The sequence below is a fragment of the Protomyctophum bolini genome, assembly GCF_963924005.1.
Source record: "Protomyctophum bolini genome assembly, chromosome: 20".
NCBI classification, from domain to species: Eukaryota; Metazoa; Chordata; class Actinopteri; order Myctophiformes; family Myctophidae; genus Protomyctophum; species Protomyctophum bolini.
Window position 1 is genome coordinate 15,197,714 of NC_137881.1, and position 24,765 is coordinate 15,222,478.

The 24,765-nt window shown below is 42.3% G+C and overlaps 2 protein-coding genes across 2 annotated transcripts; one reads left to right on the forward strand and one right to left on the reverse strand.

The window, feature by feature from the left end:
* Positions 1 to 143: 143 nt before the first annotated feature.
* On the forward strand, positions 144 to 8,727 carry LOC308334893 (ras-related protein Rab-39B). The gene is made up of 4 exons (XM_080791783.1): positions 144 to 438; positions 1,781 to 2,067; positions 6,439 to 6,619; positions 7,566 to 8,727. Exons 2-4 carry the CDS (start codon positions 1,853 to 1,855, stop codon positions 7,809 to 7,811), a joined length of 642 nt encoding a protein of 213 aa, XP_080647909.1. The 5' UTR covers positions 144 to 438; positions 1,781 to 1,852; the 3' UTR covers positions 7,812 to 8,727.
* Positions 8,728 to 15,448: 6,721 nt separating this feature from the next.
* Positions 15,449 to 20,711, reverse strand: vbp1 (von Hippel-Lindau binding protein 1). Its single transcript, XM_080791784.1, has 6 exons — positions 20,613 to 20,711; positions 18,195 to 18,319; positions 17,917 to 17,983; positions 17,661 to 17,759; positions 16,892 to 17,030; positions 15,449 to 16,666 (listed from the first exon to the last, which is right to left on the reverse strand). Exons 1-6 carry the CDS (start codon positions 20,691 to 20,693, stop codon positions 16,590 to 16,592), a joined length of 588 nt encoding a protein of 195 aa, XP_080647910.1. The 5' UTR covers positions 20,694 to 20,711; the 3' UTR covers positions 15,449 to 16,589.
* Positions 20,712 to 24,765: the final 4,054 nt, after the last annotated feature.

Here is a 24,765-nt window from a genome sequence, read left to right on the forward strand (position 1 = left end):
GCTGCTATACAAACAAACACCATCAGGGGATTCCCCTCCTCCGCCTCCTCGACCAGCACAAAACACATCCTTTTCAATTCATGATCTGGGTTCGCGGAGCAGAGAATTTTAAGGAGAAGAAACGGCCAGCGATCCAACCGTGACTTTGTCTAGTTTGCACCTGCCTAGCTGCGCGTGTTGCTGTGTTTTTCAGGGCCTGTGACTTTATAGGTCTTTTATATACGAGGAGATATCGGGTTTTGACAGACAGGCCCACCAAGCCTGCGTTGTTTTTTATAGAGGGCTGAAAAAACCCGTCCGGTCGATCGGTGTTTTTTTACACACGGGTGATTTCTCTCTATTTTCCTCCATCTTCACAAAGGATAAATCTGGTTTCTTCTCGATGTAATGATGGAGCCTGCAGCATCCCGATCCTGAACGGCGCAGGTCCTGAACGATGTAAGATTATTTTACTACATTCTAAAGCTATATGTCTATTAGGCCTGGTTATTTATAAGCTAGTCCGACTCCTACAACTCACATCATGCCAACTATTAGGACTATATTGTGTTGTTTATCACTTGATATTTACTCTTGTAGCGGGGCTATGTTGCTTCAAGTCAGAGCATAGCACTACAGGCCTGTTCTGGGATGTGCCTGTGCTGTATTGTAGGCTACGCTGTTATCATCACCACAAAATTCATAGTTTTTTGGAGTAAAGCCTATACAATATATGATTCGACATCGGTCCGAAATCGCAGTTCTAAAATCACAATTATAACGCTAAGATAAACATTTTGCCATTCAGCCACCAAATATAGACTATATACGGATATAGCCTATAGCTATAGATATAGGCTATATAGGCCTATTACTCCATGACCCCAATTTGTATTGTTTTATTTGTATTTTATTTGTAGGTTACTTATAGATAACTGCTTTTGATATAGGCCATAGCTGCATGTCATATAAAATAAGCCTATAGCCTAATTACATATCCATTGACATTTCATTTAGCATATATGAAGCACAGCTGTCAGAATGCTGGCCGATTAGGCTATACTAAATCTAAATGGCTTCAATGTTCTATTACGTGGATTATTCCCCGGACCGGGGAATGGAGTGGGACCACTAATGTTTGCATACCGACCAGGCTACGCAATGTGATTCCCATCTGGCACCCTGCCGACCTGCCTATGACTGCTGCGAGCCTGGGGAGTTGGAACATGTAGGCTATTATTAAGGCAGCAAGGCTGCGAGCTTTGCTTCACTGATTGACCTATCGATTATATTGATTGAATATTGATACTAGGACAGCTCAGCTGAGCTGTGCGTTATTTGGATTGTCATCATTGTAGAATTATTTCATAGGCCTATTATACAGAATCGGATGAACTGAGTAGGCCTATAGCCTACACAAGGACCCCAGTGGAATTTATGGAAACAAGCCACATGCTTTCTTGAGTTTAAATCCTCTTAGCAGACCTTGTGTCGAACTATATAGGCTACTTTGCGTGTATCATTATGTCGTGTGTTTTGTTGCATTTGCATGCACTGTGCGCGCGTGTGTACTGTGTAGCTGTGCACAGTGCAGTGTGCAGTCTCAGTCTGCACTGCAACCGAGAGAGCAGCCAGGGTGCGCTCACTTCTGCAACTGGCACGGTGCATGACGAAGCTTATCTCTGTAAACACTATTGTTCTCACTTCTCGTTTCTCATCTCTCTCTCTCTCACACACACACACACACACACACACACACACACACACACACACACACACACACACACCGTGACACCGACAGAGCGGTGATCAGTCAGTCAGACAGACACACACACACACACACACACACACACACACACACACTCACAGTGGCATGGAGGCGATATGGCTCTACCAGTTTCGACTCATCGTCATCGGCGACTCGACCGTGGGCAAGTCGTGCCTCATCCGGCGTTTCACGGAGGGCCGCTTCGCGCAGGTGTCCGACCCCACGGTCGGCGTGGACTTCTTCTCCCGCCTGGTGGAGATCGAGCCCGGCAAGAGGATCAAGCTGCAGATCTGGGACACCGCTGGCCAGGAGCGATTCAGGTATATAGGCCTAATAGCGTTCACTTCACAATCATTCTGATTAATTGAAAATGGTGGACCTTCAAACGGGTGTAATGCTTAATCATGGATAGTCCACAAAGTTTGATTTGAAAATGTCAATAAATCAATACCCACACGGCTGGACTGAGTGGGCGGGAGAGAGAGAGAGGGGGGGGGCTCTTCCTGTGCTTTTCTATTGCTCATGCAAATTGCATGCGTTTCAATCAATCAATCAATCGGCCTATGCTAGTTGTATTAGCCTAAACCAGGGGTCCGGGGGGCGGGGCCACCTCACCTGTGGTCCTTGAAGGGCTTCCAGGTGGTCCCCAACTAAATGATGGAGAGTTGGTAACCAAATGGACCCTTATTAGATCTTCTGTATATGAAACCAAATTGACCCGTAGCCTATATTTGGTTTCATTTTACACTCTCAATGTTATTTTGATCAATGTTTGCCTGTTATCTCTCCTATCGTAGCCTATAGGCCTACCACTATATCAATACAGCATTGAAATAGTTTGTCTGCAAGGCTAAATGTCATCAAATGGTGGTCCGTCATGGCTCAAATGCAGAATAAATAATGGGCCTTGATATGAAAATGGTTGAAAACCACTTGCCTAAACTAAAGTGTTTAACTGAGAGCATGCAGTGCAGTTACTGTAAATGGCCTATATATGAGATTATGTTGGTATAGGCCTATAGCCTATATTTATTTAGGCTTTTGAAGACTTGAATTGAATTGAAATTCCTTCATTCAAACACACAAGCAAGTATATCAAGCATTCTGATTTAATTCAAGAGCTCCATCCTGCCTGCTTTTACAGAGAATGTTACAGGTGCTTCCTCTACAGAGAAAATGTCAGTGTTCATTATTAAAGCTATATGCATTATCTGTCTATTTCAGAGAATGCTCACCAGGTACAATAGAATGTCATTTGGAGATAATTGATGTAAATATATAGCCTATAACTTAAAGCCTACAGCTGCCCTGTGAATTCATTGTTGAGCTGGGACGACACTGCTATTAACACCTGCAATTGATATTCTGTATCCGCATAGTCCTCACTTCTGATGAGAACCCAATTAACAAAGTAAAAAATAAATTAAATTAAGTTATAGGCTAACTGCTAACAACTCAGTTAATTACTTAATTATCACCTTTTTTGCATAGGGGTGTAAAAGCGGCACTATTTAACCTTTTAACCACTATCATAGCATATCATGTCCCACAGAATTATAAAGGTACATGTTTAAGAAATAACAATCATCCTTCAAATAGATTTATAGACTATATGGGGGGGCTCTGTTAGGAGCTTGCCTTGCTATGGATAGGGGAGACAATTAGATAATAATGGCTGCCATGTTATTTGTGTCCACTGATAGTATTAGTGCTGCTTTAATGTTGATCGTTTTAATTAGCCAACTTAATCTCGCTCATGTTAATGTGTTGTTATCAAGCAGGCAGCCTGTCTCCAAAATGTAGCATCCTTGGCCATTGGCATGGTTGAAGCTGTCATGTTGACATATCATTGGAGCATCACCACTTGACCTGGTGTTAAGTCATTGTGCTCTGGCAGTCAGAGATTTTTCTGTCTCCGAAAAGGAATTATTATGGCTCTTCTAATCAGTGACTCCTTCTCAACAATAACATTATCCACAGAGAGGAGAGAAACCTAGAGGAAATGGCGACTGTTAGTAGAATGAGAAAAGCATTGTATACATTAATTCCCAGATCATTTGACACGATGAATAAAAAATAAAGCAACAAAACATATTAAAGAAGTATTTCTATCAGATGGTCTCTCTCACACACAGGAGAGAAACAATATCACCAGAATGGATGGTCTCTCTCACACACACAAGAAACCATGTTACCTAAATGGATGGTCTCACACACACACACACACACACACACACACACACTGACACACACACACACACACACACACACACACACACACACACACACACACACACACACACACACACACACACACGATAAACCTGTTACCAGAAAGAATGTTTTCTGAGCCCAGAGGGCTCCAAACCAGAATGACTAACTCAGCGACTTTCCTTTTGTTTGTCTATGCAAAATTAATGGGTATTATTGAAACAGGGACATTATTCAAAGCCAATATAAAAATCACATTTGTGTGAACTGAGTGGTGCAACTCCCCTCTCTCTCTCTCTCTGTTACTGTTATGCTAAACTATAGTCACATAGGTTGGGACGGACATTGCTGTTCCTTGGAGTGGTTGCACCACTCAAAAACACAGTGTGGTTGACCTGAGCTACGAGATATAATGTGTTACATACATGAGAGTTGCTAAACCGGACAGCATGATGCATTGGCAGATTTGGCACAGATGTACAGTACCTACCTGTGACACTTGTTCCGTGTTGTCGTGTGTCCGCTGTCCGTGTATATTCTCGGGCCATCGTCGCATCACGGAAAGGGAAACCGTGGAGCTGGGTTGAAAGCGCAGGGGTTTAGGGTCGTATCGTGGAGAACGGGCATAGGCGGCGCTTCAGCTTCCTTCACAGTCTATATGACTTGCCCAACTGAACTGTGCACAAAGTGTATATTTACTGTACATATAGCTATACATATATAGAGAGAGATGCCTTAACACAGCTACCACACACACGCACGCACACACGCACACACACACACACACACACAAACACGCCTGCCATGCAAGGAGGTAAACTGGTCTCACACCTGACACTGACAGTGTGATTTGGGCCTCCATAGCAACGGTGACACGCTCCTCAGAGACACGTCCATGACTCAGACTCTCTTCTCTCCTCCTCTTCCTTTTCTTATTTCATCTCCACCTCCTCCTCTTCAACTGGCAAGAGCATTACTCTCAACTGACTCACTGTCCTTCCAATTGTATGGTCATCCTCCCTTCCGTGTGTGTGTATGTGTGCAGTGGTGCAAAAACTACCCACATTTTGTACTTGAGTGTAAAATAATCAAAACAATACTGTGCGCGTGTCCTCCCCCGTCTTCCTCTCTTTTGCGAGCTTGCGTCTCTCTCTCCATCCCTCCTCCTCCGTTTAAAGCAACAACACAGCAGAGGCTATATGCCATGTCGTATATGCCACATCACGGCTTCTGCTGCTGTTTGTTTGGCACAACACTAGCCTTCCTCAGCTTGTCTGCTCATCCACCTCCTCACTCCTTCCTCCCTCTGCTTCACCCCCCCCCTCTCTCTCTCTCTCTCTTCATCATATGTTCTTCTGGGCCTGTCATTGGGGTGTACGACTGTGACATACATCACCAACACCTTATAAAGATTTTATGCATCTCGCTCTCTCTCTGGCTCAGTCTTGAAGTGGAAATGTCATCCCACTGTAAACAAACTACAAACATAACACAAAATACAAATTACTTTGTTAAATTAGTATAAAATGAATACCGGTACATTAAAATGTAAAAAAAAGTTTTTTTTTACAGAAGAGAGAAGATGAAATTGTACAAGAAATAGTAGAACGCCCCATACACATGAAGTGAACCGACAGAGGAAAGCATATACTGTAGACCCCAATGGATCAAGACAGTCAGAGAGTGAACTTCAAAGCACAACTTTCTAATTGGCCCTCTCTCTCTCCACATAATTTATCTCCTATAACCTACTGGTGGACTTTGGCTCTTACATGGAACGTTTACCCCCATTTTGTTCCTGTACCGCTCGCCCCCAGCGGTTCTTGTATTCGTTTTAATGAGGTTCAGGTTAGGAATGCGTTTAGGGTTGGACAAGATTAGGTTTAGGCATAGTTTTACTGAGGTTACATTACGTTTAGGAATACCTAGTGGTACCTACTAGTGGTGCCTGTTCCGAGGTTTCCGGTTTTGAGAAGTGTTTTGGGGAAAGCGTTGTTGTATTCTATACAGCAGAGATGGGTAACTTTGATGATGGAGAGGGCCACTATATTTCCACACTCACTGCAGAGGGCAACATTGCATATTACTCGCATAGCAAAAATAGCCGTTCTACAAGCTCAAAACCTGTTTGTAATTTTTGAAATGGAATCCTGAAAAGTACAAATTGTATTTAATTTCTTGTTAACTTTATGAACTAAATACAAATACATTGGACATAAAGACAATAACATTGTAATACTAGTCATTAAGATGCCAATATAGACTGAAGTAATTAAAGCGGCTAATTTTTTGCATGTTTGGAATTGTAACAGCTGAAACCAATAATATAAGTGAAGAGGGGGCTGCATGTGGCCCCCGGGCCGCCAGTTGCCCATGTATGTTCCACAGCATTCTACACTGTGTGTCCTATTATACCTCGCTCTAACCTATGTGTCTCTTTTTGTCCCACCTCTCTCAACATCCATCCATGTGTCGCCCAGGTCCATCACACGGGCCTACTACCGCAACTCTGTGGGCGGGCTCCTCCTGTTCGACATCACCAACCGACGCTCCTTCCAGAACGTCCACGATTGGCTGGAGGAAGCCCGCAGCCACGTCCAGCCTCACAGCATCGTCTTCCTACTGGTGGGACACAAGTGTGACCTGGAGGCACAACGTCAGGTAGGGGGCGAAAGTGCGGAAGTGACAGTTCATACAAGTGTTAGTTGCACTCTAGTCTCATGTAGCCAGACTGTTGACTCTCGCAATTTTCAAATGCTTCCGTCATACAGTCTGAAGCAGCGGAAGCTCTATCATGAGTAAAATATTAAGTGGAAGTGGAGAGTCGGAGACTGACTATAATAATATAATACGAACTATCAAGAAAATAAAAATAAGACCCACCCACCTCAGACATCAGCAAGCAACATTATGAAAATGAAAAAAATATAATCAGGCTGCTTCTTCCTTCACTATATTGAAAAACATTCAGGCTGGCGCAGTGACCACTTGATATTGATCCAACTCGTGATAGAACAGCAAATGATTTCAAATAAAAAAGCAAAAGAGGAGAGCTTCAGCATTCTAGTCTGTGTAAGATAAATGCAGTCTTGGAAGGTGCTCTTTGGATAGAAAAGGAGGGAGCCAGATAAAATAAATAAGACACATCTTCCAATAAATAAATAAAAAAGCTTCAATATAAACTAAGGCTAATTCATCTATAAACAATAAAAACAATCCAACATGTTTTGCCCCTATGACCTTCTTCAGGGCATGCAGAAAATAAGTCTCTCTCTCTCGGCTGCTATGCTCATGCACCCTTATCTCAGATACTCAGTGTAATGTTCTTTGTGAAAAAGAGACTCCCTTGGCTGTACGACTGTACAACCTGTAAATAAGATACCGGTAAGAGAGACCCTACGAGTGTGCTGTTTGTGGAACAAGCTTCTAAACCTCCTTACCCCCACCCCCCTCTCTCCTTTTCCCTTTCTTTGGTTTCTTGGAAAAATAACACGATTGGAACTATGAACAAAAAACGAATTTCACCCAATTTTAACTTGTAAAAACTGTGATGATACAATAAAGATAATTCTAAATGGGATTCTCTCTCTCTCTCTCCGTGTCCCAGGTGAGCCGCCAGGAGGCGGAGAAGCTGGCGGGCGCGTACGGCATGCGCTACGTGGAGACGTCGGCGCGCGACGCCATCAACGTGGAGCACGCCTTCACCGAGCTGACGCGGGACATCTTCGCGCTGGTGCGCTCCGGTGACATCACCATCCAGGAGGGCTGGGAGGGCGTCAAGAGCGGCTTCGTCCCCAACGTGGTGCACTCCTCCGAGGAGGTGACCAAGAGCGACCGCCGCTGTCTCTGCTGAGACGGGGAGGGAGGGACAACATCATGGGAGCCTTGCCAGAAACAAAACGTTGTACATGCTGGAGTTTTTGGGAGTGAGCGAACGGAACCGTGGTGGGGAAGGAGAGATCTGGGGGAGGGAGGAGGCGGGGGTGCAGATCCAGGACAGGAACCGGTTGGCCCCCAGCCCCACCTCCCCCTTCTGCCGGGTTTCTGTTTCTGAACGGGCGGAAGGTTGATGGATTGATGGAGGCGATTCCGAGGAGATTGGTTGATTTAAAGGCTGGGAAGAAGTCGAGGTGCCTTTTGTCTACACGAGTCCACTGTTTGGCAAAGAGGGAAGGGCACAAGAGTGGTTCCCGACACTTTATCGCCCGTTTGATTTCCTTTGGGTTCACATTTTCTTTATTTTTGGTCGGCTAGCCTGAAGGTCAGTGGGAGAAAAGAGACGGTTCTTTTGGTGCAGCCTGGGGAGGGGAGTCTTACCTTAGGACAACGGTTCATGACTCGATACATTTGGCTCCATTATTCTCTTTTTCACTCCATATCTCTCTCTCTCTCTCTCTCTCTCTCTCTCTCTCGTTTCCCGTAAGACACAGAATATCCCTGTTCCTCTGGTCTCCTAACCCGTCTCCTCCTCTCTCAAGTCCAATATGCAATTTCAACAATCACACGTGAACAGAACAGACCACATAGCCCTCCATCCATCCATGGTGAGACGGCATGCAGCACCACTTTAGTAGATAATATTAACCTGAAGATGCATATAATTATAGTCAGCAATCTCAGGTTCAGCCTCTCCTCTCTCCTCTGTGACTGCATGGGAATTAGGGTTCCTCTGCTACTGCACTGCACCCCCATGCACAATGTTGTTCCCATAGTCCGCTCTGAGAGCTCTGGAAAAGAAGAGCTCTAGATAAAGAACAAAACTGTTCTACAGCAAGCTCCCATAACAGAAGATTTCTGGAATGGAATACAGGGAAGGATTGTGCCCTTGTTTATGCTTTCTCGCGTGGAATAGCAGACCTACAGGCTTACATGTTGTGAGCTTGCAGGGCGGCTATTTTTGGCATGAGACGCCGCCGCCATGCGACGAAGCATGAACCGGGTTTGTGTGTGTGTGGGGGGGGGGGGGGAAGACAAATTGCCTTCACTTCTAATTCTAACTAATTCTATTGTTGCCAGACATTATTACTCATGGAACTCCTCCTGAGAGAACTATTTGAGCCGCCAGCGAGTCCCCCGTTGTTGGATAAAATGTCCGTTATCATTCACTATTAAATAACGTGACAGTCAATCACCAAGCGGAGATCCTTAAGGACTGTGTTGCCAGGGACAACCTCCCTCCCCACACAGGACTGTGTACAGCAAAATGGACCTAGTAAAGGTGGACTGGTGTATGTGGACCTGAAAGTTCACATACCTCCCTGCCTGGCGGTCTACCTTGAAACGGATGGGGTTGGGGGGACTTGTTAATGTGGACAGACACACCTATAGCCTACAGTTGGATGGCCTGTCTGAACAGTGGACGTTTGTTTGGCAAAACTTTGAGTGACGGAAAAATCTCATTTTAAACGGGAAGTATACCAACTGGACCGGAGCCACACGAGAGGAGAACCACAGCGACAGCATACTGTATACAAGGAATTAACCGGAGGAATGAACTTCAAAATAACACTACATTGCACGCATACCATACGGATAGCACGTGTGTGTGTGTGTGTGTGTGTGTGTGTGTGTGTGCTGTTCCCAGGCCAATAGCAATAGCAAGGGGGGACAAACAATCCCACATCGCTGCGATTAACATGGAGGGAGCACTCTCTTTGGTTCACGTTATAACAGGGGGTCAATTTGGGGTCCTTGACGTGAAAAGGTTTGGGAACCACTGCGTTATAACTGTCCATCGCAGCTTGCCACCTGGTGACAGCCTCGGCTGCTCTGCACAGGCACGCGTCCAGTAGTGGCCCACGCAGGCACTTCACGCCCACGGACGTTTCACTGGAGTAAAAGTAACAAGACCACAACACAGACACACTTTGTTACAAGTGAAAGCCTGTATTCAAAAGTGCAAAAATTCAAACGTTCAAATTAAATTAAACTCAAATTAAACGTTTCCGAAAATAGCCGATCTACAAGCTTACAACGTGCCCATGTGACGCAATGCGACGATGCAATAATGAACTGTAAGCTCTTAGATTGGCTATGTCTATAGCTAAAGTATAAAATAGAGGCATATTTGGTTAATGCATGTTTTGTAATCTAAATCTGCAAAGTAACTAGTAACAAACGTTTTTAAATAAAGTAACTAGTAACAAACGTTTTAAAGTAACTAGTAACAAACGTTTTTAAATAATTGTAGTGGAGAAAAAAAGCGCAATATTTGCCTCTGACATGCAACACCGCATCTGCGCAGCGACGTCCTATATATTCGCTCACAGAGTCTCTATTTAGCTGGGGACCCCCTGGAACTCCCTCAAGGACCCCTGGGGGTACCCGGACCCCACTTTGGGAACCACTGAATTACAAACCCATGAAGACGTCTCCTACTGACCGATGACCCAGACTGGTCAACTAATTATTGGCTTAAGAAAGCGACAAACCAAAAAACAAACCAAAACTAATCTTCATGTGGTGTGCAATTGATAAGACAATATGTTGAGTGAACCAAAACAAGCGCCCCCTCCCCCACCAAACTGTTTGCATGGGAATGGCATACATGCTGGTAGAACTGCACCATTGTAATCTTTCAGGGAAGCGCAGTAGGGGGATATTCTGTACATTCTACAAACCAACAACATAGACATAAGACATTGTATCTCCTTTCATTCTCTTCTGTGTGTGTGTGTGTGTGGGTGCGCGCGCCTGTGTGTGTCTGAGACGTTGTAAAAAAAAAAAGAAATAAGAAAAAGGTTAGGTCGATCTTACAGAAATAGATTGCCATTTTCAATTAGACTGATTATGATTCATTCCATTACAGCTAGGGGTTAAATTTGACATTTCTTACAGGATACAAGAGCGGACACTAAAGAAAACCACCTCAATGTAAAATTTGCTATTTTGCAAAAAATATTATATATATATTTAAAAAATGTAAGTCATGTAAAGTATACATGATGTACTGTAGTCAGACTTAAATGTAACCTTCAACGTATTGTTTATGCCCAGAATGATATATACAGGATGTATAGCAATTGTAGAAATATTACAACTTAAATGTTGAATGTTCAATCATGTTGTATACTTTACATTACTTAAGACCATTTCCCAGATGTATTTACTTTTTGGACCAAATAGCCAATTTTACATCGAGGTGTCCACTCTTCATAGTGCCCACTCTGTCTGTTACTCCTACCCAAAGAATTTAAAATGTTTTGTTCATTTTGAATTAAGGGAAACTTGTTTCCATTTAGACATAGTTGACACTGAAAACGATTAAAATATGGCAATTCTGACATACTGTACTGCAATATTCTCTATCGTTCACTTTATGAAAACCTTAACATGTCCAAATGTAAGATGCCGTCGTGAACATGAAGTACATTTCCTTCAAGCAATGCTTAAATTCTATCATTAAACATTTTAACAAATGACAAATTCTGTCATTATTATACTTTGCTGAGCATGTACTGTGAGGGCACAGAATGTACTGTAGGTTTCAGCTTCAATCAATGTGTTTTCACATGCTATTTGTCCTGTTTCAGGCCTGTTTTACATGACTAATTACTACATTTGTCTTTTATCATCTTTTTATTTTGTATTGAAAGGGGGTACAACAGACATCCACAAGAGCTATCGTAAGATTAAAGCATACATCAAATTGACAAAGAATACTATAGCATAAAAATGTATCCGTTTAACTAAAGTTATTCAGATATTAGGGCAAAGGTCTGATTATTTAGGTCTTATTGTATTTATCATATGTAACCCCTTACTAGTTGTCACTGTTATGTGTCCCTCCATGTGACATAGTATGCCTTCTAGTTTAGCTTGTGTCGTGAATTTGTATGTGAATGTACCACAGAAGCAAAAGGGTGGAGGTGGTGGTGGGTATGTATGAGTGAGTGCCATTGTAATTTTACAGGGACATGTCTGTGCCTCAACAAAGGATATGTGATTGTTTGCAACTTGGACTTGAACTCATTTGAATCATTGAATGACATTCTGGTTCCATGCTTCAAGGCATTCCTCTCGTAAACCTAATTTATATTTTGTCACACGATGGTGTATAGTATACTGTATAGATAGCCTAGTATAAATTAGTGTCAACCTCGCGGCCCTCTTTTGGATCTACAAGCCCACATTGCATCACAATGTGATCACTATTTCTGTGACACTGTTGTATGACTAAGTATAAAATAGGCCATACGCGTGGTTAAGGACAGTAGCAATTGAGCCGTCAAAGGATAAAAGACAAAAACAAAACATGCATCTTCAATGTGTATAATTATTAAGCGTTGAAGAAAAGGGTAATTACTTTGTCATTTGACACCCATGTGCTTTACAAGTCATACAAAGACATGTTAACCGGTTGCAAGGGCCCGAGGTTCACGATGAGATTTGCTTAACAGAAAACTATGTAAACATTTGTCTACATTAAATATAAAGGGACGACAAAACATTTCAGGTACATTTGGGTTTTCAACAGTGGTGAAAATGTGTTTCCCTCCACTTTGAGCACCCTTTCCCTATAGAGCTGGGCAGATATTATATACGGAGACTCAACATCATGTGGGATTTGGGATATTTTAACATTGTCTTATCCTTTCCTGGTTATAATCACAAAAAGCCTTATTTTATGCATTCAAATTTTCCAACTGAACATTTTTGAAAATGTTCATACGATTTATTATATTATACAATATCGATATAAAAGATATTTGGTCAAAAGATTGTAATATTTGATTAAGTCTGTATCGCCCAGGCCTACTTTTTCTCAAACTCAATATATTAGCACTCCTCACTTCACACGGGTGTGATTTTCTGAAACGCACACGACTCTGGGATCAAACTGGGACATTTTGAGGACTGAAGCGCAGTTGGAATGGCTCTCCAAATGGGGGAAATCCCACAGTTTTTCTATGCCCTCCTGATAAGGGTCCAAATGGGAAACATTTATGGGGGTCCATGAAAATAAATTAATTTGAGAACCACTGTATAGTGGACTCGTAATGTGTCATATAGTAGCCTATATCAGTGCAATACATATTCTGAAGAAAACCTGGAGACTGACATTCAGTAATTGAGTCTTATGATCAATTCTCAATTCTTATATTAAAAACGTTCCACAGACAAGTCTTGACCCGGGACAGATTTGTCCATGTATGGACATATTGAAGTGTGACTTTTAAAGTGTCCTTGAGTAAGGCACTGAATCCCTAACGAATCTTCAAAGGGATACCATTTTCTGTGGTAGACCCTGCACGACCAAAACCATTATGTCTTCAGGTATCATGAGAAGTATGTAAGTAAAGTGAGAGTAATTAAGTGTTCTTTGTACCTGGTGGTGGTCCAGTGTGTGCATAAGCCCAGCCTTGCCTGCTCATATAGGCCAACAGGACCATTCTCCAGTTATATCCATTGAACAGCAACCGAATGTTGTGAATATCTCCTTCACCTATCTAGCTGTACATTCTAGACAGAAAATATCAGAGATTCTCTACCTTTTAAATTTCAAGGGCCTCCAGTTTGATAGTCGTCGTCGGGTGGAAACCTTGTATGTCCAAAACTGTTACTCTTTAGAAACTGAATACATAAATAAATACAAGAATGTGTTCCAATAGGCCAGTGAAGTCATTATATAGTCTCTTGTTAATAATGCTCATTGGTTCGATATTTATAAAACGCACAGCCTACTTCACTTTCACTTATAGTTTAAAAGAAAAATCACCACAGCACAACACATTGTGAGCTATTTTTGACGAAGTGGGGCATTCATTTAGGAAAGTTAAAATATAGAGATCAGAGGTTTCTGTCCCAAACAGCAACGATATGAATTAGGCATTTTTGAGAGGCGCTAGCCCCTCCTATATTCAGCTGAGCTATTAGTGTAGACTTTCGTCTAGAACATTAAATTACCACTGACAATGAATGGAGAATGTACGTCATATGGACGAGCAAATCGACAAGTTATGTCACTTCACACGGGTGTGATATTTATTCAATCTCTGGGGCACCAATTTATAGCCTACAGTAACAGTCTTTTAATCAATTTAATGGAACTGTCAGGGTTCTTTTTTGGTGCCATTTTGCACACACTGCATACCCACAAGGTTCCATTTGGTTCCCTTTGTACGTTCAGAGTAAGTTACAGACCCGTAAGGGTCCATTTGGTTCCCTTTGTACGTTCAGAGTAAGTTACAGCATTAACACATTTGGCTGGGAACTCATTAACCCTCTCAAGGCTGTCCCCACATTGATGAGACTTCTACAATGACACCGCAATTCAGAGCAAACTAAATGCACCTTAAGCTCAGCACGACAACTTGAAAATGTATCATCTTAAAGATATATATAACATTTAAAAAGGCCGATCTCCAAGATCTTTTTTAAACAAGATTTGTTCGGAGCGGCGCTATGCACAGCTTTGCATGTATGCGTGTGTGTCTGTCTGTCCGTTTGGGCACGGAATGTGCTCAGCTGATGGCTGAGCACGAAATCTGATAAGAGCGTCGTTCACTTCATATATTTCAATTATCGCGAGAACGATGGCTTCCATTATCGCATTGCAACTTCTCAGGAATAGAAAACCTGCATTGGCTTGGATTCCTCATCGATGTCGTCACTGGGTTTCTGAACTGCCCACAGCCCTCCTATGAGACACAGACTGGTTTCTGAACTGCCCACAGCCCTCCTATGAGACACAGACTGGTTTCTGAACTTCCCACAGCCCTCCTATGAGACACAGACAGAGTAGGAAAACAAGGTGGCATTTTCTCATGAACATTAGTGAGGACCAATTATATGAAGATAGGTTGATAAGTAAGTGAATGGCGGATGGCCCTTTAATAATACTCAACACATTGTGTGATTATGCTGCAGTGCCACATACAGCCACTAGGTGGCCTCATTAAACTACACTACCGAAGTGTTAGAGACGTGAAAGTGATTATTCACAAGTGCAATTTAGCTGGTTTATAGTCAAGTTACAGTTAAGCATAGGCTACTAGGCACAACGGAAGTTGTGTTACAATAAAGGGTATGCGTGTGACATCATCATCAAACCTGGAAGTTAAGCAGGAAAGCCTACAGAGTGGCAAAAAACTACTTTGTGGCCTTGACAGCCCATTCATCCAAACAGCAAAGTTGTATTTGATTGGATTAAATGACGATAAACGACATTAAACTCCCTTTGTCACGAATTTTGCCACCGTCTATAGGCGTGTATTTATCCAGGGAGTATGAAGTACATGGTTTTCAGTAATGCTTGGCTTAATTTGTTATTTATACCTCATGCCTAGAGTTAAAGAATCCAGTTAGTAGTTGCGTCTCTGCTCAACTAAGGTTTAAAATAGTAATTAAAATCTCTTGATGTCACCGTGAATGAAGTTTGAGATACACACAGTCGCACAATCATGTGGTTAGTGGTTACTCGTCATTATTCAACCCCAGGAGTCAAACTGACACCCAACAACTCAATGAATCACACAGACCACGCCGTGACATGTTCCGAGATTTCTTTTTCCCCCCAAAGTTTCTGTGTTTACTTCCTTCATAAGTTTCCAATGGGTACAATTAATTGAGCAACAAATAAATTAGACAAACCGGTGGCAAAGAGGAGAGGCAGACCAGAGGAGAGGGGGGACGAGATGCTAGAGGAAAGAAAACACTGAAGGCATATTCATACTGCAGATTTCATGCCGAGGTGGTTAAAGCGCTTCACCGTTCAGCCAAACACATCTCTCTTGTTTTACTAACCACTGTTTCAGGTGGTGACCGTTGCACCTAAAACTGAAGTATGAATAGGACTTGAAGAAGACAGTGGCGCTTCCGTTTGAGAACCAACACTACGGAAGTGCATGCTGAACCATTAAGCGTTGGAATTTCACAGGGGTCTAAAGAGAACCGTGATTTCAAGCTCATAACCAGATGGAACAGTCAAGGATTATGAATTCATGGACACTACATGAACCCCCATCATTCTGGTCTGCCTCTCCCGAATGCGATGGAAAGAAAGCAACTGCTGGCGTAACGGTAAAACCACACGTCACATTCCCAAAATTAAAACAATTTTCATCGTGGAAAATAAGGTCAGAAACAAGCACCAGAGTAGAGTGGGGAAATGAAAAGACAAAGCAAAGAGAAAAGTAGACCGACTCTCATACATGATCCTCCAAAAATATATAATAAAAATACAAAAGGAAAAAACTGCCTTGTTGACTTAAGTTTTTTGCTAGATTTTTACTTGAAAAAATACCTTTAAAAAGTAACAAATCAAATCAACAGTATAGTGGACAGACGGTTCTGAGCAGGAGACAGTTTCCATGAATGAACAGAAAAACAAGAATCTGCACAAGGTGCGTTTGATTTTAGCCTACCTTACATAATGGCACCACTTGCACTTCTCAGCCCAAAAGAAGGCCTCGGATACTAAAAAAACCAAGCGCATCTCAACGTGAAGAAACATTTTCAGAACAACACCTACGCAGCTCTGTCTGGTGTGAACGTAAACATGACATGGTGGTGGGAGGTGGCGGTGGACAGGTTTAATTTCTTTATTTTGCTAAGGGCTAGGATAGTTTGAAGAAGGGAGGGAGTGTGGATTCTGTCCTATTATCATTATTATTATCTATCATCATTACTATTAAGACTTGTCAGATAATTTGAGGAGGTTGTCTTTGGTCCTTCTCTTTACGTCCCAGTTGTAGACTCGTGCCATGTCTGAAGAGGACGGGTGGGTTAAGGTGCAAATGGAGTATTTTCTAGATGCTGTAGTATTAACTATGGGACAGGTAAATAATCAAAAGCATCTTCATCACAATACCACTACAATTCAGTCTGAGAGGCTAAATCTCATCAAAAGGTGGTCCATGGTTGAAAGTGGTGTCACTCTCTATGCCTATTCAACAAATGGTACATATAATTGTTTTTACGTTGGAAGGATACTGACTTCGGTGGTGGTGAACTGGTCTCTCAGGAAGTCCAGGTCTTCTTCGAGTGATTCTAGATTACGAGACGCCGTGGATAAGTTCTTTTCTAGTAGAGCCTGTGCTTCGTCAATGTCGTATTCTAGCATGACATTGGCCTTCAGACGAGAGGAAGAGGAGAAGAAGACAAAGGAAAGTTGAAAGAAAAATGTTTCTTAGCTGTCCAGTTCTCTGTGGCTACAACCTCTAAAGACAGCGCCTACTTTACTGCGATTAAAACTAATCCTGCTGCGTATTGTCATAAAGTGCACTTTGTTTGGCAGGTGTGAAGGCTCCTTCGAAGACTGATGCATGAATAGGAGTAAACACAGTTGGAGACAGAGAGGGCATATGTTACGCAGCACAAAGATGTCACGTTACCGTGGATAGACTGGATGGTCGAATTCGCATCAAGTCCACCGAAGTAGAGGTGAGAATGCGACCTTAGTTTTAGTGGTAATGTGATGAACAATGTGAAGTCACAATTAATTAAGAGCTACTTAATATCTACAGTTCAAGCTCGTAGTGCGGCACAAAGTGCTGTGAGCCAGTAGTTTTGAATGGCCAACGTTAAAATGACGCATGCTTTCCAGGTTTTAATGGGTTAAAAAGACATACTGTGCAAAATAAAAGTGACCATGATTCCATGATTTTTCATGGTTTCATTTTATATTTTGCATCATGAAACTGTAGCCTTTACAAAACGATACGTACAAAAGTGGTTTTGACTAGACTGGTTTGATACTTACACCTAGCCACAAGCAGACTTTGTCAGTGGGAGGAACTGAAGCCTTGCAGTAAACATTCTCAGCCAATAGAAAGTGTGTGTTCAGGGGCTCCGGGGTTCCCTGATTAAAAAGAGAAAAAAAAGAGGTAAATAACTTGAATGTCATTGGCTGTTATAACGGGAATGTTTGAAGTAACAACTTTATCTGAAGTTATCATTTTCCATAACTTTATTCACGGTCTGAGAAAATCAGCAAGAATCGGTGACATTTCGATTACCTTTTTCTTCTGCATGTGTAGTAGGATTTCTAGTGTCTGCTTGATCTGTGGGATCTGACTTTTCAACCTGGAGAGGAGAGTATGTGTTATATGTTTTGCAATTATGGAGTCTTCACAAGTCAGCCATGGTATATACTGTATGAGCTTAGCTGCAACTTGAGTTGCATTATCGAGCACCGGCGGAAACAACCAATCCACAAGCCAACATAATGTGTGGCAGTCGCAGCATGCACGAAAGCATAAATCAGACATTACTCCATTGTGTTTTGTTTTATTACCTGAGCTTCTTTTGGCCCAGGTTGAGTTCCATGTATTTGTATTTCTGGTACTGCTCATCCAGTTTCCTCAGGACTGCGTCGGCCGTCTCATTGCCCGGCTGCTTCATAAACGACTCCACATCCTCCTGAAACACAGACAAGGAAGGCAACAAGCCATGAGCTACAATAACGATACCCAGGTTGCGTTTCATCATGTCACACATAAAGCAGGAGTGCTTCAAAATCTATTGGGGCTCGTGAAGAGCAGATCCACACTATTGTCACATTATGGTATTGAAATTAATACTTTGTTGTTCCCTCAACACACATTACTTGCTTACTTATCAATTTATTGACGTGTGTGAGGCCACACAACCTATACTTCAGTACTACAGTAATAACTTTTCATCTGTGTAATGCATCTTGAATCATGGCCTTGAGTTCATGACCTCCACCTTATCATCTTTCGCCAGGGTGTTCAATCGAGACGGGATCTACACACAGTTAGGCTGTCATTTCCCCACTTGGAAATTATTGTTTTCATTTTGTTATTTCTGTCATAAACTTTTACCTCCATCTTTTACCTCCACCATCTGTATTGTGGCTTAATCTTGACATGTTTTTGTGTTGCTTTGACCGAGACATTGGCTGTGTGCATGTGGACACTTAGCCACAATTTGCAACTCTAGATTTTTTTATAATGGGATGAATCTAGAGTTGCAATACCCTCCATTGACTCCCCAGTCCCCACTCATCCAATTTGGTTTGCGATCTGCTTGTCTTAAACGACGTTAAACTCACCAACATCGCAGCTGTAGTCCAAGCTTTAATTATCCTCTTTCAATCTGCCGAGCTTGTTTTTCATAAAAAAACACCGTAGACATGTTATGAGCTACTTTCTTTCAAGACATTCTGTGCAGGTGATTATTTTTGTAAGTGCTGGAGTTTGGAAGCACTCGTCGTATGTCACTGAACGGTCCTGCGTACTACCCGTTTCAAATTTGCACATAATGCAGGAGGCAGCAGCGCAACCCATTAACAAAAACGAGTGCTTCCATTTCCAAACTGCAACACTTAGAAAAAGAATCACCTGCAGAGGATGTCTTGACAGAAAGTAGGCATAAAAATCTTTATGATTTTTATGAAAAACAAGCTCAGCAGATTGAAAAAGGATCATTCAAGCTTGGACTACAGCTGCAATGTTGGTGAGTTTAACGTTGTTTAAGACAAGCATATCGCAAACCAAATTGGATGAGTGGGGAGTCAATGGAGTGTATTGCAACTCTATATTCAACCAATTATTTAAAAAATCTAGCGTTGCAAATTGCGGCTAGTGGACACTTAAGATGCTACATGCAGTTCTCTCCTCTCTCTATTCCCTTACTTGTTATTTTCAAATTCCCTGGATCATAGGATTATTCTTGGTCTGGCTATTTTCTGGCACATTCTTTGAGTGACATTGAACAATAAATTGGGTAGCTGTCGCCCTTTCTCCTTTGTTAAACCACTTGACTATAGTCAACCACAAATGACTAAACATTAATTGCCATTTTTCACCGGTAAAGAGGGTATGCACGTGACATCATCCTCATTCATACCTGGAAGTTATGCGGTTATGTACTGAGTGGCAAAAAAAACTCCTTTCTGGCCTTGACAGCCCATACATCCAAACAGAAAGGTCCTATTTAATGACTTTAAACATTAAATTCACTTGGTCACTCGATTTGCCATTCACTTTATGCATGCGCAATTGTGCATACCCTCTATTACTAGCATTTACAATGCAGTGGTATTGACGAGAATAATCTAGCTAGCCTTCAGTGTCAGATTAACATTTTACCAGGTAGAATAAAATTAGGTCCCAGACCCATCGTAAAATGAAAACAAATTGACCCAACCTTTGCCTGTCATATCTCCTATGGTACCAAGATCAACACAGCATATTATTGTGGACAAAATATTATCAAACGACAACATTTGTTTTGGATAAGAGAGGCTAAATATCATCGCATGGTGGTCCTTGGCTCAAATGCCGAATATATAATGGGCCTTGTTGATATGAAAAGGGAAACCACTGCTCTATATTATGTCACTGTGAAGATTAGCTAAATGCCATGATGGGTGGGTTAAAGCTCTGGGGGTGATAGAATTCCATTATTCCACACCTACAGGTCACCATTCACTTTCGGTGAGCAGCAAGCTGCAGTGCATTCAAGCACACAGATGCCCCTAAATGGAGTTAAGCAGTAACGTAACGTTAAAAGCAAAGCACTAAGTGTAATTGTTGGCTTGCTTGGTCAGCTAGCTAGCTAGTTAGCAGAAAGCATGACACCCATGGCACCACAAAAAACACCCAATAAACTTAAGACATTCGTGCATTCTCTGCCGTCTTCTACTCGCATCTCTGGCACCCGAGAAAGCACATAAGGTTTTACGCACCACGAATATTGCTTCGGGGATTCCCAGGTGCCTTTTCTTTGTCGCCTGGACGGCATTGCTGTTGTCTATGGTCGTCGCCATCTTGGAAAAGAAAACTACTCCTTCCTTCCTTAACGCGAAGGCGGTGTATTTAAGATCCCATGCTCCAGAGGGACAGGCGGCCGCGCCGTGATTGGCTAGTTGGTTGATATAGGCAACCGTTTGGTCTGCTAAAGTTGTGTGCAAAAAATATATTATAAAAACTTGTTTGGTGTAAAAACATCCGAGTTTGTACATACATCCTACGATTCCTACACAGTCATAGATACTCTTGTCAAACTCAAAGCAGATGGTTTTATTTGATTGATTGATTGATTGATTTTTGTTTTCCTTCAGATTTTCAGTATGCAGAATTTTAAACGAAGGTACAGCCGTACAGGTCAGGTCAATAGCCTACAAAAACTGCTACAATAAGGACAGAACCAGCACAAAGTCTAGGGATTCACATTTCTTAATGGCTCTTGGTAGGGCGCTCCACATTTGAGTGGCATAGGAGGAGCGAAATTTATTTAAACCCTTGTTAGAGCCGAATCTGGGTTGCATGTGGTTTGTTGAACTCCCTCTGGTGTTGTGATTGTGGACTTCGTTGACATTAAGGAAGTATTTAGACCATAGAGTATACTCTAAGATTTAGACAGGTACATGGGTATCTTAGTGGTGTAGCGAATCTTGTAGACCGGGCCCATTGCAAGTTGTTGTAGCCTACTCTGTCATCAACCCTAAAAGCCATCCAGCTTATCAAAAGGGGCAGGGGTGAGGTGGGTTCTGGGAGTAAGGCCAAGATAGTAGCCTGCCTGACTAGTTTGTTTTGGGAAGTCTGGTCATTTGAGGTGCTGGTGTACCAAGAGGTGCATGTGCATAGACGAAGAACCCTTGTATGAGGGCTCCTGTTAGGGTCTTCAAGATGTTTTTGAGGAGATCCTGTACAGGAACATGTACATTTAACCTTTGATTGATTGAATACTTTAACAGTTCGTAAATAGTACAGTGGTACGATTATACAATAGCCTATTGATTGATTGATTGAGTGACTGATTGATTGAGTCAGTGAGTGAGTGATTGATTGATTGAAGTATTTATTAACAGTAGATTTCAAGCACAACTCAATACAAAAACTGTTGGACTACTGTGGACGACACCATAAAGCATTACACTTGTTTACAAAAGGGTCCACCATTTTCAATTCATCAGAACATTTAGAGACGTACAAAAACAGGAAATCGTCATAAAGGAGGTAAAAAAAGGGGGAAAAAACATATACAGTGAGGGGAAAAGGGGGTGGGTGGGGATTCAGAATTTACAGGGGCCAGTTTCGAATTGCAGCCGTCCGTAGGTGCCCTTTGCACCTATGCTAAAAGGTGAACACAAAAAGCCCTAAAGGCTTAATTGTTTCCATAATGGTCCTGCAGGGTATTCGAGTCATTTAAGACATACACTAGAGCCTCCCCCTGACCAGCCGGGGCGCCTGATGGAGGGGAAAGGAACTGGTTGGAATAACGTGTTCCCTCCACGCGCTACGTCCAACCAGGGAAACTCCCCCTGTCAGGTGTAAAGGAGCAACTTGGACACTCAGGCATGAAGGAAGCATGAGTTCAAGTCCGTTGCTCTCCCCAGGTTGGCGGAGGGTGTGTAGAGCCCAGGATCACATTAGATGATTGACACAGGGGTGAAAAATGGCTTACAAAATTGTGGGATAAAAAAATAATATATATATTAAAAAAAAAGACATACACTAGAATAATATACAGTTATATAGGCCTATACTGATTTTGGCAGGCAAATCCGAAGAACAAAATTCTTACTCCAGTGAGTAGTACTGTAATCTTAGATTATGGATTGTAAAGTAAACAGCTGTTTATAAGAATATAAATGTCTGTCGGCCCGTCTCTCTGAACTATGGGATGGATCACGCATGGGGCCTAAACTTTGGGCATCACCACCAGTCGCATGGTTGCTGACTGTGCTCAAATCACCCCACTGGCACTGCACCCACTTCTACCATAGACATTAATATGGTTTCTACTACACTGGTTCTCAAACTGTGTGACAGGGCCCACTGTCTGTCTGACTGTATTATCTGTTGCTTCTCCTGCGGTACATTCACTACACGTGTCTCACTTCAAGTACACGTGTCCAATCCATATAACAGGGCCAGCCAGTGTATGAGAGAGAGGGACGTCACGCCCAGACCCCAACTAGTCTTTTGGGTTAGCACTCCATGGACTCTGGACCCACATGTCACATCTGTACCCATTCCCAGGAATTCAGGCACAACTCAACTCATCATTTCTCATAGCTATGTACCCTCTGGATTGCACTTGGGGCCATTATGCACCATCCACATCCACCTTCTGAACATGATCACATTTGACAGTGGGGGGTCAGCCAGGCCTGTTCTCCTGTAAAGGGTTTCATTTTGGTGCATCGTCGTCAAATAAAATAATCTGTGTAGTGTGGTGTGGTGTAGTTCAGCCACGCCCTCGTCTCTGGTCCCTCCCACTAGGAAGAGACGGTGGTCCATACAGGGGGCAGGTGTTCATTATGTGGTCGAAGGTCTGCTCAAGCACCCCACACTTGCATGCTGCGCTGTCTACACTGCAGTTGGACGACCAACATATGCAGGTATCTAGCTCTTATACTGAAGGAGACCAACCTACCTATACATAAACGTATCTATTACGAGTAGCAGTTGGTGTAAAGTAGCTAAGTAGAGGGATTTTAACTTTACTGGAGTATTTCCAATACTCATTACTTTTACTTCTACTCCACTACATCTCAGAGACAAATATTGTACTTTTAAGGTCCTTGCACACAAGTCCAGTCTACAAGGACCTTTACTCCACTGCAATTATTTGAAACATTTAGTTACTCGTTTGTTACATTGCAGATGTTGATTATTACAAAACACACATTGTTAAACCACATTCAGCAGTAGGCTATATACTAGGCTATACTTGAAAATAGCAGATCTACAAGCTCACAACTGGCCCAGTTGTGAGCTTGTAGATCTGCTATTTTCAAAAGACTTTCATACATTTTGAAAACTTTAAATGGGGCATTCTGCACAATGAGTAGGCAATTTTGAATACCGAAATAAGTATTTATTTTTTGGGTGAACCTTTAATAAATGTATCCCACATCAGAACTAGGATGATTCTAATGTTTCCCTGCTCTTATATTTAATTGCAATACAGTTGAAAATCAGGGCAGTATATACAGTACAGTTGGAGGGGGTAGAGCATTGTGTAAACGTATAACTGATTCTTATCCCACCCACTGATACTGTCTCCCTTCTCTTATATCTTATCCCCCTCCTGAACTAGGACGATTCTATACTGTCTCCCTGCTATTGTGCCTAACCTTATCGTCCCCATGCACTACAGCATGCGCTTCGTGTGTTCTCTGGTGCTGTTGCTGGCCGGGTTACAGCTGACCTGTGCTCAGCTCAGGGTGGGAGCGTTCAACATCCAGGTGTTTGGGGAGACCAAATCCAAGAATCTCACCGTCATGGATTACATCGCCAAGGTGTCACAGTCACACACATTTCTCTGGACAGCCACATGCCTGGCAAAACATAAAAAGGCATAAAAAGCCAGTGGCACATTTTAGAATAATTAACACTTTTTTGTTACAAGAAAAAGGTTTGCTGTTGAAATAATAAAAAAATAATTTAAATGTTCACTTGTCATTTTGTTGTGCAGATTGTCCGTCGGTATGACATCATTGTGATTCAGGAGGTCAGAGACACTAATCCTGCCACGCCTGTGATTGACATCCTGATGGACTTCGTCAACCAGTAAGACCAATCAACAGATTTATTGTCCCAAGGATGTACGAGTTGGGAACAAAATAATCAGGAATAGACATTCACATACAATACAGTACAGCAACATCAAAATATCAGCCTGCTAGACACTGTCAGTTGGAAGTACTAAAAAGCACACATCATGTAAGTTATACAAAGGTGTGTGTTAATGAGTGTGTGTGTGTGTGTGTGTGTGTGTGTGTAATTTTTTCCAGAGGATCCTCAGACTACGACTGCAAATTCAGCGATCCACTGGGCGACAGCAACCAGAAGGAGCGTTACGTCTTCCTGTACAGGTATAAATACAGT